The sequence below is a fragment of the Micrasema longulum genome, unplaced genomic scaffold (genome assembly GCF_059751315.1).
Source record: "Micrasema longulum isolate JH-2025_06_02 unplaced genomic scaffold, ASM5975131v1 h1tg001208l, whole genome shotgun sequence".
In the NCBI taxonomy this organism is placed as follows: Eukaryota; Metazoa; Arthropoda; class Insecta; order Trichoptera; family Brachycentridae; genus Micrasema; species Micrasema longulum.
The window spans coordinates 171,557-188,845 of record NW_028278395.1 but is presented as its reverse complement, the minus strand read 5'-3'; the positions used below and the strand labels follow the sequence as shown (position 1 = coordinate 188,845).

Here is a 17,289-nt window from a genome sequence, read left to right as displayed (position 1 = left end):
ATTTGTTTTATACTTTAAGTTCAAAGTTCATTAATTACTCTTATTAAATGACCCTCTACTTATCTACTCTGTTGTGTTGATCAATGTTTCAGAGTGCACAATAAAATTTTAGAAAATGAACAAATTGTTTTTTTTACCTTACATCTGTGTTATAATTATATTTTTTCCTATCGTGCAACACTATGCGTCGACATCACGAATGCGCGCGGTGAAAGTGAGGCATAGTGGGGGAATTATTGGACACAGTCTGATGTATTCAAATATGATTCCACGCTCCTTCTGGACTATTCTTAATTCTATGGTTTACGTATTATAAAGTTACTATTTTTTAAATAAAATAGAGTATTTATTGTTTCATCCTATTTCCTTTTTTAACTGCCGGAAAAAGACATCAGTTATTTAGGTTTTTTATGTTTAATACTATCTGATTGACTTTGATACAATGAGAATGATTTTTTTTTCTTCTAAATGTCGATTTGTTTTCCCCGTCGATGACTGGATTGCGCATCCGCACATCGTCAAAACGTCAACTTCATTCATATTGCTGGCCGTAGTATTTTATCTGCTGGTGTTTGTCTTTATTCCGTGCAGCGGCCATGTTATTTGTTATTGATTAATTTTTACTATAATGGCCCTATGAATGGTGGATGTCTAAAGAAATGAGTGTGGTTATGTGAGAAGAATTGTTTGTGATTTACGGTGAGATGAAAATGTGGCTGCCCGTTAAAATCAAGAAATTCGGAGTCGGTAAGTCTTGTCATTTTGACACTTCATATTTCCTGTCTCGATTCTATTTCCGATTTATTATAGATTCATCTCTCATATTTTGACATCCTGTTTTTTATGGTATCGTGAATGTGTTTTATAATTTATTATTCTAGCCTCCGGTGTGCAATATTATTTGAACCGACTTTGATTCTAAATTAATTTAATTTGCTTTATGAATCACTAGGAAATGCTTCAGTACCATTGTGTATTAATTTCTGATTTATACAGAAATTGCACAAATATGGATCAAAGCAATATTGTATTTTTTGAACTTAATTTGATGTACAGTCGATATAAGTGTAATAACAGAGTAATAGAGTTTGTATATTGATTGACAGTATTGTAAAATATATATTATCTCAATATGATTTGCCTGCACCATAAAATACCTTAATTTAAATAAGCTAAAATAATGTTAAATTATGAATTCAGCTTGAAGTTATCTTAACAATTGCTATTGAGTATCCAACTAGAATTTTGAAATAAATCATTTCACTCAGTTTCATAGTTAGGGGTTAGCCAGGCGGGCGGCTGCCAGGGTCGCAACCCTCAGGGGGGCGCACTTTGTGGACCCACCTACAAAGCAACATGATACGCGGTACTTCGGTCAGCTGAGCTTTTTATATCTCTAATACCTGATGTCTCTGGTAAGCAAAATGGTAGAAGACGACTTGATTAATTTGACTTCTAGCGCTAGGAATCTGCCTTATAAAGGCCAAAATTAAGGGGTGATGAAAAATTTAGAGGTGTTGCGGGGCTTTGGGTAAGTGCGGGTGGCTGGCGGAATGTCATAAGAGTAATGCGTTGGAATGCGATAGAATATGCAAACCTGTTCCATATGTTAGAGTAGTCGATAATAAGTAACCATGTTGTAAGTAAGAATAGGATAGCAACATGCGAAAAAATGTATGGGGATTAAAGCGGGTGCTATAGAAACAAATTAAAAAGCACAATATATGATCACTATAGGTACCAATCTTATAAAATGTTTGTATATCCGTAACAGGTTTTAAAAATTATGAATAAAGGAAAAAAAGAAAAAATTTTGTTCAAAATATTGTTTAAATATAAAAAAACCTAGTATGTGATTTTAAAACCCATGCATTAACTGGTTTGGCTTGTTTTTCCCTTTTAATTACATAGTATGTAAGTACTCATGCCATATTTTAATTAAAATGTTGTTGCTAAGACTTTGTACGTGTATATGACTACCCATTTCTACAATGGAATAGTTTAATCACCTATTTGGTACGCTTATAACAAACATGTACATGATGTCATAGCGCAATAATATATTACAATATATAGGTAAAATGTATTCTGATATTATTTTTTACATATTTTATATATTTTGCTTTCTTTTGCTATTTGGTGTAATAACGGTGGTTTTTTAAAAATGTTTTCCTTAATAATTTTCGTATTTTTTTATTTTTGGATTACATAAAACAATGATAAAATATTTTCTAAATTGTTATTAACTATTAATTTATTAAAACAAAAATATCGTCTTGGATTATTTTCTTTTATGTCTATTTTGTTTACTATTGTTTTTTTTTACATTTAAAAGGTACTAAGTGTAATATATCCAAATGAAATAAATTATAAATAATATAAGGTGGATTTTATGACAATGATTGAATTTTTAAGTACACTATTCAATAATATTTTTTTATTTTTATTCTTGTTTTGTTTTTTTTTTACAGCGGTTTACAATTGGCAAGGAGATGTCAAAAATGGACTCCCTCTGGAAATTGGCGATTCTGTTGAAATTCTTGAAGAATATGCTGGTAATAACATATATAATATATAATATCTTAGTGTCATTTTGACAGGGTTTAATTTTTCTCTAATATTTAAATTACAATTATCACAAAATCAAGAACTTGATGACACTTTGTTTGTTACTTAGCTCCACAGGTGGCGCTAGGCATCTTATTTTATGATATTATGTAGTAATAATATTAAACAACTTACAAACAAACAAAATAAATGTGGATAGTGTTCTTTTCCAGACAATACATTAAACTTTTTTTAATTTAATGTGTTAATTTATTTTTTTTAATTATGCATTTTCATTTAAATTACCTTTAAAATAAAACTACAGTATATACACAATAAACATTGATATATATGTATACACTAGATGCAGCACTAAGCACCTGTCTTGTGTTCCATTCAACCTGAGTTCTAGAACCTAACTTGTAGTCAGGAAACGTGAAGTAAAAAGGCGCAATATACAGCTTTGAATTCACAGTAAACTGGCATAGAAAGTCAGTCTTTTATTCTACAACGTGTTTTGCACGGCAATGTTCACGCAATAACGCTCTTTTTTCAGAACATAATTTCAAAATATCCTTCTATGAAGCATCATCTATTTAATTATTGGCGGCCTCCGTGGTGTAGTGGTCAAGGCGCTTGACTCACGCACGAAAGGTTCCAGGTTCGATTCCCGGTGAGAACACAAAAATTAAAATGTGATTTTTCTCAAGCCTGGGTGTTCTGTGATGTAATTCACCACTGTAATTGGGCCTCCTGGCCTGTTGTGGTGCAAATAAAATAAAATTAAACCTCAGTGACAGTAAATAGTTTTTTTCTGATTACACTCTACGTATAATATTAATATTTATTTTTAATAAAAACACAATCATAATGATTGATGAGAGTATAAAAACATTTAATATTGATATCAATGCATGTATGTATAAAAAAAATGATCCTGAATTGACACTGGAAATTCTTAGCTAGTCAAGATTAGAAACGTAATTTGTACTAATTTAAAATGTAAATTGAAAATAAAAAAAGAACACTCAAATGGAAATATCTGATAATTTAAACACAACACGCACTGTTTGTATGGGCCATTAAAAAACAATAAAAAGAGCAGTTTGTTTTCAAATCATCAAATTTTCGTGCATTGTACTTCCCAGCTGCCCGTTAGTTTTTAACGTTTTATTCCTCGCAATTTGTTTCATGTGAGGTTTTAAATGTGTATGTTCATTTTTAAGAATGCAAATTATAAGTTTTTGTGTATGCAGGCTGGTACCGTGGAAGACGACGGACAGAGGAGTCCTCGTGGGGCATATTCCCTACCAGTGTGGTACGCGAGGCTGGGGGTAACGGGACAGGGGCAGTGCCCCTGGAACCGGAGCCTCTAGTAGCTGAAACTGCCGCTGTTCTCAGGGACTGGGGACGTATATGGAAGAAACTTTATGTTGTAAGAATTATACTATTTAATATTTTATATAATTTCCCTATCAGCACATAGGGCACTGCAATTGTAGCATATCTGGATCATGGTGAGCAGTCTTAGGGTTCAGGTGCCAGTCTAGGGATGATGAAGTATTGGGCAGTGTAAAACCACCTTTTAAACTAATATTTCACGTCCACTCACTTGAGAATCGAACCCGGGATTTCAAGAATGGTAAACAAATACGCCAACCACTACATTTTATGATGCATGCAATACGTACATAATTAGAAAATAATGTATGCATCAGGTGTTTAACGTGTTTCCTCTAGATTTCTGACCCATTGCTCGGTTTATTGAGCTAAGCAGGTGTGATTTTCATATAAGAAATTAATTGATGCTATTACAATGATTTTAAACTACTTGTGTTATCTTGTAAATATAATTTCAATCGTGACTTCACTAAGATGATTCTAAAAATAAATATTTATATGTATTTATCTTATAAATTGACCTCATTAGTTAAGCTGATTATTTTAACTCTGTATTTATGTAACCGAAGGGCATGTATGACAAGATGTATGAATGTGGAAGAGGCTAGGATTGTATGCCAGGATAAACGTGTGTGGCGGTCCATTCTCTCTGCCTACCCCTACGGAGAAATGGCGTGATGGTAGTAGTAGTAGTAGTATTTATGTAAAGTATGTCGAACTATAAAACTGAATTTGTAGGTCCCACTGAACTTCATGTTTCTGGTTAAGGTTTTTTAGATTTAAATTCACAATATTTATTAGATTTATGTTTACAATAAAAAAATATTATATTATTATTATTATTATCAATAATACACTAGCAGCTATTAAGCTGATGCGTGTATATCAAGTGTACATGGTTATTAAACATTATAAATTGATGTGTGCATCTAGGCGGTTTTTGAACACATTAACTGAACTAGCATCAATCACTTTTTCTGGAAGGCCCTTCCATTTCTCCACAATTCGGTTTGTCAGGAAGTTCTTCCCATGTATTATGTAGTATTATGATGCAAGTAAACTTTTTTTCTGTGGGTTTAAAACTGTTACGAATTTTCGTGCCGCACACAAGCAATATCACGAGTCTGTATGCATTAATGTAGTATGGTTATTTATGTTTTAAATGTTTTTCTTTTAGGAAAATGAAACATATCGCTTCCAAGCTGTTAGAAAAGTTATGTGCGAACTCCTGGCAGGAAGAAGATCTTTGCTGGCAGGAGCTCTACCGCGAGGTCCTGCTGAAGCCTTGAGAAATCAAATTGCATCCAAATTAGACTGGGGAAATCGGTGAGTCAATAAATTTTTTAAGGGCCATTGGAAATACGCGCTGTATATTCAAAATTCTGCTATGTTCAGTGCTCTATCTGCAAATCTATTACATACTTTGCAGGAGAGAGCTAAGGTTTTTTCATCATACAAGGAGCAAAATTTTAAGAGTGATTTGTCACAGAAATATAGAGCTTGAATAATGAAGAAAAACTTATTTTTACAACACTATTTGTTTAAATATATTAACTTTAGAACATATTTTAAATAGAAAATAATGCGGTTTGAATGAATATTGTGGTTTTTTTTCTCATGGATTTAGGTATGAACTATAAAATTTAATAAAAAACATTTTGTTTTCAAATTTCTACAAATCACTGTTTAAATGTTTGCTCCTCATATATGTTTTTATTAATTAACCTCTGTGTCTAAATCCTATATGTCTTTATATTATGTTAGTATTTTTTGTTTTTTAAGTTCAAACATAAAGATTATATAATAACATAAAAATGAAAAATCTTAGATCGTCGACGGTGCAATTAGAGTACTTTATGTAGTGCATTTCGATACATAGGTACTATTGCTCTTAGGACTAATCCTTTATTGATTTCTAATTGTGGGGATTCACTAAAATTGAGTATTGTCTCAAAATGCAAAATTTGCAAAGAGTATCCATATTATTTAGCACTTTAAGGACCTTTTGTGTTTAGTATTTTTTGTAAAACCGTGTTAGTAAAACACAGATATTTGTAAGGCAATTAAAAACTTCAATTTTTTCTTATTAACCTATCTCTACAAAAAAACAGACGGAATAGTAAAAGTGAACTTTGTCCGAGCAATTACGAAGATACAACATTTATGAGTTTCGGCAGTTTGAGAAGATACGGAAATCGATTTCTACTGTGGGCTCTTTTACCCCTATGTATACATCTAGATGTCATTCGTATCTATGTACAAGAAATGTAAAGTGCTTGATGTCTGTTTGGTGATCAGTTTAAGCCTTTATTGTGATTTATATTATTATATAAATGTACATATTTGACATTGTTGCATTTTATTTCATGCATTTAAATATATTCAGAAAGGAAATGGCATATGTAGTAAAGTATGTGCCAATTAAGATGCCGATAATGTATGTGTCACCGCCGAATACTTAAATCGGCCACTCAATCGAACGGTTCGCCTGTTCATAAAATGCCAGCATTCCATCGAATAGCTAATGGACGCTTAGCCAAAACGTTGAAAGCAACGTAAACGAAGGAAATGCCTCTCTCGCTCGCGAATACACCTACAGCAACGAGAGTGAGACATAAAGAGAGGTTTATTATTACCATGAAACCGTTTGGTAGGTATATAATTTTTTACTTAAGTCTGATGATAGAAGGAATGTGAGGTTGTTGAAGTAGAGTGAAACATCAATGTCCTTATTCTTAAATATACGTAGGTTAGGATAGGTTGGGTTAAGTTTAAAAATATAAAAAAATAGTTTTTTTACTTAACTTAATTGGAAAAAACCTTTTTTTTAAAATTATTTAACTCAACCTAACCTAACCTAACTTCACATAAAAAATAAAACACTATCTGGCAGTGACAGTCTTTATAATTCTATATAAAATATATTGTATAAAAAATGATAAACAAAACATTTCTCTAGGAAATATTAAATTGCTCTTCATTCACTGCAGTCATAATATCATACTTAGACATCCAGTAAAATACCCCATAGACGTCCGCAGGTCTTTGGAAGTCACCCTAGCTTGTGAACACTGATAAGTTAAGACTCATATTTTAGTTTGAAACTCGTCTCTTACTCATTTTTTGCAAAAAAAGCCATTCTGTATTCCTTTTATCTTTTAGTATGCTCTTAGTATGCTCAAAACAAAGCACTTTAACAGAAAACAACACACATTGTCAGTTACTGACGCAATATTTGTTAGATGACAGATGACAGTTTGCGTTGCAGTGGTTAAAATATGAACTAAATGACCTGCGGCTTTCGGTTCTGCCGTTTTCAAAGGGCTTGCGTTTAGCCAGCCAAATAGTTGAACGTTGAGCTATCTTAATTCATTCAATGAACGGCCTAGCCATATGATTGAAGCTCACATTTTTTGAACAGGATAGCTGCCCGATTGAGTGGCTGATTTCACTATTTAGCGGTGACATACATACGCCCAGTAGAGTAATGGCAGCAGTTTGAAAATGTTTCCTTTTTAAGAACAAAATTTCCTATTTTATTTTTTCTTGGAAAGTAGAAAAGAAAAACATACTGTCTATATATACAGGGGGCTCTTTAAACCCTGTCACATCCGAAACCACGATGATCAGTATGGGCAAGAAGACATATTTGCATATTTAAAAAATATTTAGAACGAAGATTTTTTTAAAAATAAAATATTAAAAAAAGAAATGGTTTCTTACTTCTGCAGGGCAGAAGCGAAGGGGGCGCGCCCGCCCGGTTGGCGGTGTATCAGACTCCCCTCTTTCTCCTTGTTTCTCCCCTGCAGAAGTAAAGAACCTTTTGTTTTTTTTTAATAATTTATTTTTTCAAATTTTTTTGTTCTAAAAATTTATTTTAATGTGCCAATATGTCTTCTTGCTCATACTGACCATCGTGGTTTCGGATGTGACAGGGTTTAAAGAACACCCTGTAAATACTGATAAAGATAGCATTTGTGATCTAGGTCCTAGGCCCGTATTACAATGGGAAGTTAACAGTTATCGTCAATTTTATCTATAAAGTAAAAATAAGTTTTCTGTATGAAAACTACAATATGCACACATCTTTTTAAACATTTTCAATTACGGGTTACTGACGAAGATACTTTTTAATATTCATACAAATAAACTCATTTTCATAGGTAAATTTCGATTTTATTTCATATTTATTTATTTATTTATTTCATTTTATTTGGGATTTTTACAGCTATTACATAAACAAAATAATTAGAAAAATCTTAACAATACTAAAGCCAATTAAAAAAATCCACTGTAAATATAATGACACATAATATATAAGAAAAGAAGTTTAGTAATTTTATTTGTGTGACGTTTGTATTCATGTGTATGTGAATGTGTGTATGCGTGAATGAATGAGGGAGAGGATACATGTGCGTGTGGGAATGAAAGAGGGAGAGGGTGCGTTTGTATGGGTGCGTAAGTATGAAAATAATATATTTGCTTAAAACTTGTAAATTGTATTAAAAATGGTACAATAAAGAGCTTAGTAAAAAGTTAGAAACCTTTTTGTTAAAATTCAAATGACGAAATGATATAAATTGTTTTTTTTTTTTTTAAGTATGCTAAATTTCAAAACCGTATTCTGAAGAACCGTAGTCTTTTTTAAATTTAACTGATACACATCGAATGAATAATGTGCGACGAGTCCTATACAATACGAGTACGGTAGGTAACCACAAAATGCAGTAAATACGAAATAATGACAACAATAAAATAAGGATTGACAATACGCGAACGTTGATTCAAAACGAAGACACAAATGCATATTATATGCACCTACATAATATATAAATAAGAATAACATATAAGTTTAATAGAAATGATTCGGATTATAAAAATCAGGTGTCACAAACAGTTGGCCCGCAGTACGGGGATACATAATTATATTAAAAGATCTTCTCACTATAAAACTTATATATGTTCAGGGATAGAGAGCAACGGAGAGGAGGATGCGGACAAAGACAATTTATTACCTATGGCAGTTTTGATAAATTTAATATTTTTGGTAAATATATCTATTTCGTTAAATTTCCTGTTATACGTATCCATAATACGGTTAATCGTAGCGTTTTTTGACGAATTTGTTCTGCATTTAGGTATGTGGAAAAGTTGTGTATAACGCGTTTGTCTCTGTGGTACCTTAAGATGAATGCGATTAACCAATTCGGGGGAATCTATTTTATCAGATATTATGTTGGTGAGTAACACTATATCAGCTGTGGTTCGTCTATCAGCGAGAGTTTGGATATTATGAAAAACGCACGCTTGGCGATAATCTGGAAAATTGAGATGTAATCTACGGTTTAAATTTTTTATAAACATTTTTTGAATTCTTTCAATTTTGCAGGAATGAATTTTATAATAAGGAGACCAGACAGGTGAAGAAAATTCTAGTAAACTACGAACATAAGAAAAATATAATTTTTTAAGAGTATCGGTGTTTTGAAACGGTTTGCCTGTGCGTAGTATAAATCCTAGTGTTCTAAAAGATTTTTCAGTAATACCATCGATGTGACGATTAAAAGTTAATTTTCCATCTAAGAGGATACCTAAATCACGGACGGTTTCGACAGATTTAATATTTGTATTATTTAATTTGTAATTAAAATCGATGGCACGGGTCTTTCTTTTGAATGTTATTTTTAGGCATTTTTCAGGGTTAAGCGATAGTTTATTATTTAAACAATAAACCGACAGTCTAGTGAGGTCCTCCTGCATTTTATGACAGTCATTAGTATTTTCAATATTTAAGTATACCTTCATGTCGTCTGCATACATAATGTATTTAGAGTTATTAAAACAATCGCCTATATCATGAACATATACATTGAATAAAAGGGGTCCTAAGTGGCTACCTTGAGGGACACCAGATGGAAGCAAGGAAAAGTCAGAAGAGTGCCCGCCAACGACGACTGCCTGACTCCTTTTACTGATGTAAGAACCAAGCCAACATAAGAGATCTCTATTAATTCCGATTGCTATTAACTTTTTTAAGAGGATTGAATGATCAACACGATCAAACGCCTTTGAATAATCAGTGTAAATAACGTCAGATTGTAATCCCTTGGCCATATACTCAGCAATATCGGTTGTGAAGAGCGTTAAATTAGAAACTACTGATCGTTTCCGCATAAAACCGTGCTGTTCATTTGGAATGTGTAAAGCAACTTCAGATAAAAGGTGATTATAAACTAACATTTCAAATATTTTGCTAAACACTGGTAAGATTGAGACCGGTCGATAATTCTCAACTTTATTTTTAAGGCCACTTTTATGAATGGGAATGATAAGTGCTCTTTTCCAGTGACTCGGAAAGACTCCATCTTTTAATGAGCGATTGAATATAATTGTTAGAGGTTTGGCAAGTTGATTTGCACATTTGATTGCGAATAATGGAGGAATGTCATCGCTTCCAGCACCTTTGCTAGAATCTAATTTAGTAAGAATTTTACGGACATCGTCGTAAGAAAAGTTAATTGAAGATGTAGCAACATTGCGTGTGCTTTGATGGAGTGGGGAGGTTATGCAGGCTTCATCAATCAAATTGCTTTGAGTATAGACCGAATTAAAATAATTAGAGAAGTGGTTGACTACTTCTTGGGCATTATTAGACACTTGGTTTTTATACTGCATATTCAAGGGAATGTTGTTAGAGTTACGTTTACTTTTAATAAAAGACCAAAAATATTTAGGATCGTTCACAATAGCTTTCTCACTTTCGAGTATGAATTTTTTAAAACATTCTTTTTGTATTTTTTTTTGCCTGGCCCGGAGCAAAACAAATGTATCATAATCACGTGGATTATTGTATTTTTTCCATTTTTTATGATATTTGGATTTCTCCTTAATAATTTTTATGAGAGATGAGCTGTACCAGCGAGGATATGAGTTATTTTTCAGTGTTTTTAGAGGTACAAACTCACTGAGAACATTTTTTAACTCTAAATAAAATTCCCGTGTTGCAGAATTCACACAATCACAATTAGAAAATTTTGTTTCCCAATCAATAGTCGAAAGAAAGGAATTAATACATTCAAATTCCGCGCGCTTAAAATTAAACGCAACACGCTTCACTTCAGGTAGTGTCCGGGCGTTTAAAATATTCAATTCAACAAGAAGTGCTGGATGATGACTATCCTCTTTAACCAATGTAATATCACTACGTTGAACCCTTAATTCTACGTTACTAAGCATTAAATCAAGCAACCTGCCATTTAAGTTCACTGTACCGTTATACTGGTGCAAGTCAGAAAATGACATGCACTCACTCAAAATATAATCTGTACTACCTATGATATGAGGTTTAAGAGGTAGCGAAACAGGATCTCGTTCCCAAGTCATGTGTGGTAGATTAAAATCTCCCATTATTAGGAATTGGTCGTCAGGATTGTCGATGGAGAGCTGGTCTACTAAATCACAGAAATTTTGTAACTGAGAGGTGTGATTGGGGCCACCAGGTATATATACACATGCTACGTGAAGTTGATTGTTATGGTTAAAGTTACCTGAAGGAATGGTGACCCAAGTGCAGTCAGCCTCGCACTGCCAGTTGATATTGTGTTGGGCGCGCAGTGTACGTCGCGCTGCAATAAAGACACCACCTCCGCGAGATCGGCCGGTACTGGATATATCACGGTCACATCGAAACAGATCATATCGATCGTCTATTATTTCGGGGCCAGCTATACCATCAGTAAGCCAGCTCTCCGTGACAGCAATTATATCAAAGTCGTTATTAAGTACACTTTGTGAAAATTTCAGTAGCTTTGTTCTTAAACCCCGCACATTTTGATAGTATACGCTTAACTCGCCGGTGATGGGTAACTCAATAGTTTAAATAAACAGAAGTCAGCATAAAATATAAACTGAGAAATTACAAGTATTATATAGGTGTCGCACATTAAACATTCCATGTATATCAATAATATACCAAGTGTAAGCATTAGAGTAACATAGGCAAAATATAGAATGGTAGACCACTGGTAAATATTAGAGGTATAAAAAAGAAAAGGTATTGAAGTGGTTCTACTAGGAAAAGAAAAAGTAAGAGAATCGAAATAAAATGTTTGCAAAAATAGGATTAAGCATATTGTGTATGAGTATGCGTGTGTTTGTGTAAATGTATGTGTGAAGTATAGTATGTAAACAAATATTAAACTATTTTTTTTAAGTCGTTCTCCTCGCTGATTAGTATGGGTGGCGATTCTTCGTTGCGGCGCACGTATATACGGCAGTTTTTTGTCCATGTAAATTTATGTCCTTTTTCCTTAGCCAGTAGTTTAGTTTTTTGTAACAGAGTCTTATTACACGGAGTCAGATGTTCATTCACGTAAATTGATCGACTCGGTCCGTGGATCCCAATATCAGGTGTGCTAATACCTCTGCATTTACGCGCGCCAGAGATGATGTTGTCCCTCGTACAGTCTAAGGTAACTCTGTTAACTTCCCATTGTAATCGGGGCTCTGGAGTGGTTTTCATTAATGCTTATATAATTATACTTTCTGTCTTAAATTAAAACTTTATGTGGCCAGCAGGTTTCAGCATATCTTCACTCAATGGCAAAATATATATGATGTAAAATTTCACTTACCATTGGAAGTTTTAATTTTCATGCTTGATAAATTAATTGCACGCTGTTGAAGATTGAACTTGTTCAATTAAAGCAATTTTTCTTAAAAATAACATTCAGTTATAAATAAACATGTTTGAAGCTCCTTATAATTTGTCACTCTCTTAGCTAAGTTTTATGTGTATCAAAAGATACTGCACCGTATTTAATAATTTTGGTCTGATTGATTTTTAAATCCAGGTTCACAAAGTATGTGTTAAAAATGTATTCAAGAATTTATTGAATCCATCAATAATATTTAAATATTCAACATAAAATATAATAATAAATTTGGATCTACAACATACTCTGGTGTACTCTAGAATGTTCTGTCTCGGGTTGTTGAGTCCCTTACATGTATTAATATACATCCTCGAATAAATCCTCGATAATTCGAGGATTGGCTTACATGAAAAGGATAATAAAAAGATGTCTGAATTATGTATATACATTTTTTATTCAGTTTTATTAATAAAAATGGAGAAAATACATCAAGTCTTGAATTTATGTGATAAAAAACTGCCGTGATAAAAATTATGCACCATAGTTTAATTCATTATATTTTCGTACACATAATACTTAAAGAATCTTAAAACAAATAGAAATGTAAAAGCACATGAGGAATAATTACATATTGGAATGAATAATACATATTAAAAAAAACAGGTAAAAGAATTTTATTTATTGCAATATAAAGTGTGGCGGTAGGGAAATAATGAAGTATCTAAGAACAGTATTATATAGTTGAATTTTCCTAATATAGCCTAATATTGTGTATAATGAAGAAGCATTATCATATTTTACAAATGTGTAAATTATTACTTTTGTCAGATGTTACGTGAATGGAAAATTGACGAGCTTAAATGTTGAGGAGTTTATGTATAACCACATGCGTTTCATAAATAACACAGACTCGCTTATAAAACACTTTATATCACTTTAACAATTTATTTATTAAACATTACAACCTAATTACCGCCTAAAATATGACAGCACATAAAATGAACTGCATTTGTCCATCTAAATGTCATTTAAACATTTCATTTTAATTCATTTGGAAATTTCTTTATACAACTAAACGAAAATTTATTCTAAAAAAGTAATATCATTGAATAATGGAATTGATTAAAACAAAATAAAAATATTATTGGACTCGCACACATCGATATTTTACTCACTTCTATTCATAGTGCTAGATTCCAGTTAACTATTGTCTTAATTTTACAATGTTTAATTATTTTGATTTTACAATAATATTGTTTAAATACATACTGTAACTTAATTGAAATTCAATACTCTTACTCAAATATTTTAATAAAACGAATACTGAAACAGAATAAAAAATAATGAAAATATAAAATTAAAAAGCCTTAATGGAGATCTATCTAAAATGGCAAAAAAATGTTCCCTAAGAGCATTTTAAAAGTTTCATTTAACCATAAAAAAATGCTACACATTTTCACATTCATATATCCCTATCTAATTCGTTGCTTGTAATTTTATAAAAGCCAGAATATGGCGGTGTTCGTAATCTTAATTAGATAATATTCTTAAAATTAAACACTTTGCTGTCATTCATAAAATGGCATCCTTTTAATTATATCAGTCCTCGTATAATTGGTCCCAAAAGGTTTAAAAATATATTTTCATGAAATATGGAATGTTGAAATCTGAATCTTAATATCACTCCTTTGATTTTACACTTACTTTCATCCAATAAAGTATGTAAAAGTTAAATAGATCAATGTAGATTCGCTAAATGAGATTCATATAATATATCCAATAGATAATATTTCATTGTCAATGATTTGAAGTAACAACTCTTCCTATATATATAAAGTTTAGATATTCAAACTTTCAGATCTACAAATTGTATAAATTTTGCTATGTTTTCTACACTAGGACAAAATCTCAAATGAATTAATATTATCAGAAAATGAAGACGGTAGTCGGTTATGAATCGTCTTTGGAAAACTTCTCTATATCCGGATAGATGGGCACCATTTCCACTGTAGACGGAGCGGATGGAGGGCTATTTTCCATCTGTATACGTCTTGCAAGTTCTTCCAATATTTCTCCAAACACCATCAAATTCATATTCTGACCCAGCAGATGGAGCAATAAGAAGTCTCCCACCTGCAACGACAATGTTTAATGTTAGGATTTGTTTACACGCATATGTGATAAAGGAATCTACAAAAGTAGGCAGGAAAAACAATATTATTATCACCGTTTCTCTGATAATGAAATAATTTAAATTATTATACCTGAGTCTTTGAAACGAGGCAATCCACACCGGAGGGAGTTTCTATTCGGAATCGTCTCTTGAGGATAGTTTGCCGAGTTGTTGGAAGCATCACCACAGCTGCTGAATATATCAGAGCCAGACCAGATACCACTGATAAGATGATAAGCCTAAAAAAGTACCATCGGCATTAAAATTAAGCTATGTATTATTTTTTAAGTGTTTTATTTTAAATTAAGTTATTATTTTTTAAGTGCAAAATAAGTTTACTTTCTTAAACTTTACATACCAAAACCAAAGGAAGACATAAATCTTTTCATTCAAAATATTCAGGGCTAGAAGACACATCGCGTCATGCTTCTGAATAGTCCCCGATGCTCCAAACTTGTGGAAGGTACACTTGGTAATGCGGGGGAACACTTCAATCTGAAAATTAATAAATTGTAAATGAAACGGTTCTCGCATTGTATTTATATTAATAAACACTTCAATAGTTGTAAATATCCCGTGTCATCGCCATAAGTAATTAATTGTAATTTTTCTCAGACCATCCGGGCCATATATGCACCATGATAACGTAGTAACACAGTAGGCGTCTTGACCTGATGTTATATTTAAAAAATGCTACCATATAAAAACATTATTTTACCATCGGATCTGTTCTCTGTTCTTGATTCATGTTGGAGAATTTAACCACATCGGTTCCATAAGTCAAGAAGGTTCCTCCAAGAAAAAGGTCAATGAAGAAAATGTTTCCTACCTGAAAGCATTTAATTGAATAATTAATAACAAATATCATGTTGGTTTTCAGTACTGGCTGAACTGTTTTATGTAATCAACCGGATTCTAAATAACAAATGAATTCATCCATAAAGAAAGTTTTACTTTTTATTGCATTTTTTGTTGGAGTGCTTGTTACTCATGTTCATAAGGAATGAAAAAAAATTAAGCCAATTACCATATATTTTCCATAATAATTCATTTTAGTTTTTGTTTTGTCGAGTACTTTGAGTTTCTTACCAAATAAGTATTTGTCATTACATCATTCCAGCTGGCTGTTGTTAAACAATGCTTAATTAATTCTCATTCAATCAATTCAGATCTCAATTTTTTATTAGTTGAAATGAATGTACTAATCTTGCTAGATTGGGGATTAATATGGGATTAATGAATCAAGTTTACTTACAGAGTTGATGAAGTTCAGTACTTCGCAGAAAAAGTACCCAAAAGAGTAAGTGTTGTGCGTGTGAAGGGTTTCCAGCATGTATTGCACGAGGCGACTCTGAAAAAATATTTTTTATTGAATATCTACTCATACTTAATAAAGACGTTTGGGTTTGTGATTTTACTATTACCCGCCTCTCTAGTAAGAAAATTTAAGCCGAAGCATTATGTTTTTTAAATGATTTCCCCTGCATTAATCCAATATGAATAAACAATAGGCCGTAAACACAAACTGCAGTAATGTTAAAACGTTGTTGAGCTTAATGTTATAACTAATTATTAACCTTGTGTATTGTGAATAATGTGTTGCAGGCATATTGCTATTAAACGGTAATTTTTGAGTAGGTTTGCACTCCTAATTTTTAACATTCTTTTTTATACCAATTTTTACCTGTCTTTCTTTTCTCTCTTCTCCGAATCCAGCGATGGAACCTCTCATTCCTTCAGATATCATACGGATCTTTCCTTCTTCCCAGTTCTTCCAAATCCAGTGGGGAATGTAGAAAAGAAGTCCCTGAAAAAAATTATATTGTTTGAATTTTTTATGCAAAATAACCCTTAATTTAGTTTTTAATTAGCAATATGGCGTACAAATATGCACACTCAAAAGTGTTGGTATTTTTATGTTTCACTGTCGTCTTTTCCATTCCCACACCTAATAGTGCATAAAACACCGCATTTGCCTTTCAATCCCTGTGTACGTCGGTAATTTATTACTCGGGGTAAAATTTCAGAAGCAATAAAATATTATGAAATAACCTTTTAAATATATTAATTTTGTGTAAATCTTGCTGGGGAATGAACCTGACACTTGAACCATTCTAGACAGTTGCGTTAATAACTATAACATGAAACAAAAAAATATTGACAAAAATGTCATATTTACTAAGGCAAATATAAAAAATGTTCTTTTAGAAAGTAATTTTTTGTGTGTAAATATTTCCCTGCTATAAACTTATTAGATTTACTTGAGATTTATCAAACTCATTTAATATTATGTATTTACCTGGAAGAACAGCATGAATGGAACCCACTGATAGTAGCTGTGCACCTTCTTGTCTCCGAAGTTGTCATTTCCGAGTCCAGGGTGACCCGTGTTCTCAGGGTCTTGCCCGGGAAGTGTGAATGTGGAAGTAATCCAGCAGAATGTGTTTATTACATTGCTCGGTATCGCTCCTTCATTGATACAGGATATAGGGTCGCCTGTAATATTTATTGCAC

At 32.2% G+C, this 17,289-nt stretch overlaps 2 protein-coding genes across 2 annotated transcripts in view; one reads left to right on the top strand and one right to left on the bottom strand.

The window, feature by feature from the left end:
• Positions 1 to 520: 520 nt before the first annotated feature.
• Positions 521 to 17,289, top strand: part of spg (dedicator of cytokinesis spg) — a 97,355-nt gene continuing 80,586 nt past the window's right edge. Inside the window, exons 1-4 of the mRNA XM_088234159.1 lie at positions 521 to 747; positions 2,472 to 2,555; positions 3,804 to 3,982; positions 5,126 to 5,274. Of these exons, the coding sequence (XP_088090285.1) occupies positions 705 to 747; positions 2,472 to 2,555; positions 3,804 to 3,982; positions 5,126 to 5,274 (455 nt within the window). The 5' untranslated portion in view covers positions 521 to 704. The remainder of the gene's footprint in view (positions 748 to 2,471; positions 2,556 to 3,803; positions 3,983 to 5,125; positions 5,275 to 17,289) is intronic.
• Positions 13,038 to 17,289, bottom strand: part of Inx3 (innexin 3) — a 29,703-nt gene continuing 25,451 nt past the window's right edge. Inside the window, exons 3-9 of the mRNA XM_088234160.1 lie at positions 17,075 to 17,271; positions 16,460 to 16,582; positions 16,031 to 16,126; positions 15,494 to 15,604; positions 15,134 to 15,270; positions 14,867 to 15,014; positions 13,038 to 14,735 (exon numbers count right to left, since the gene is read on the bottom strand). Coding sequence (XP_088090286.1) covers positions 14,553 to 14,735; positions 14,867 to 15,014; positions 15,134 to 15,270; positions 15,494 to 15,604; positions 16,031 to 16,126; positions 16,460 to 16,582; positions 17,075 to 17,271 — 995 coding nt within the window. The 3' untranslated portion in view covers positions 13,038 to 14,552. The remainder of the gene's footprint in view (positions 14,736 to 14,866; positions 15,015 to 15,133; positions 15,271 to 15,493; positions 15,605 to 16,030; positions 16,127 to 16,459; positions 16,583 to 17,074; positions 17,272 to 17,289) is intronic.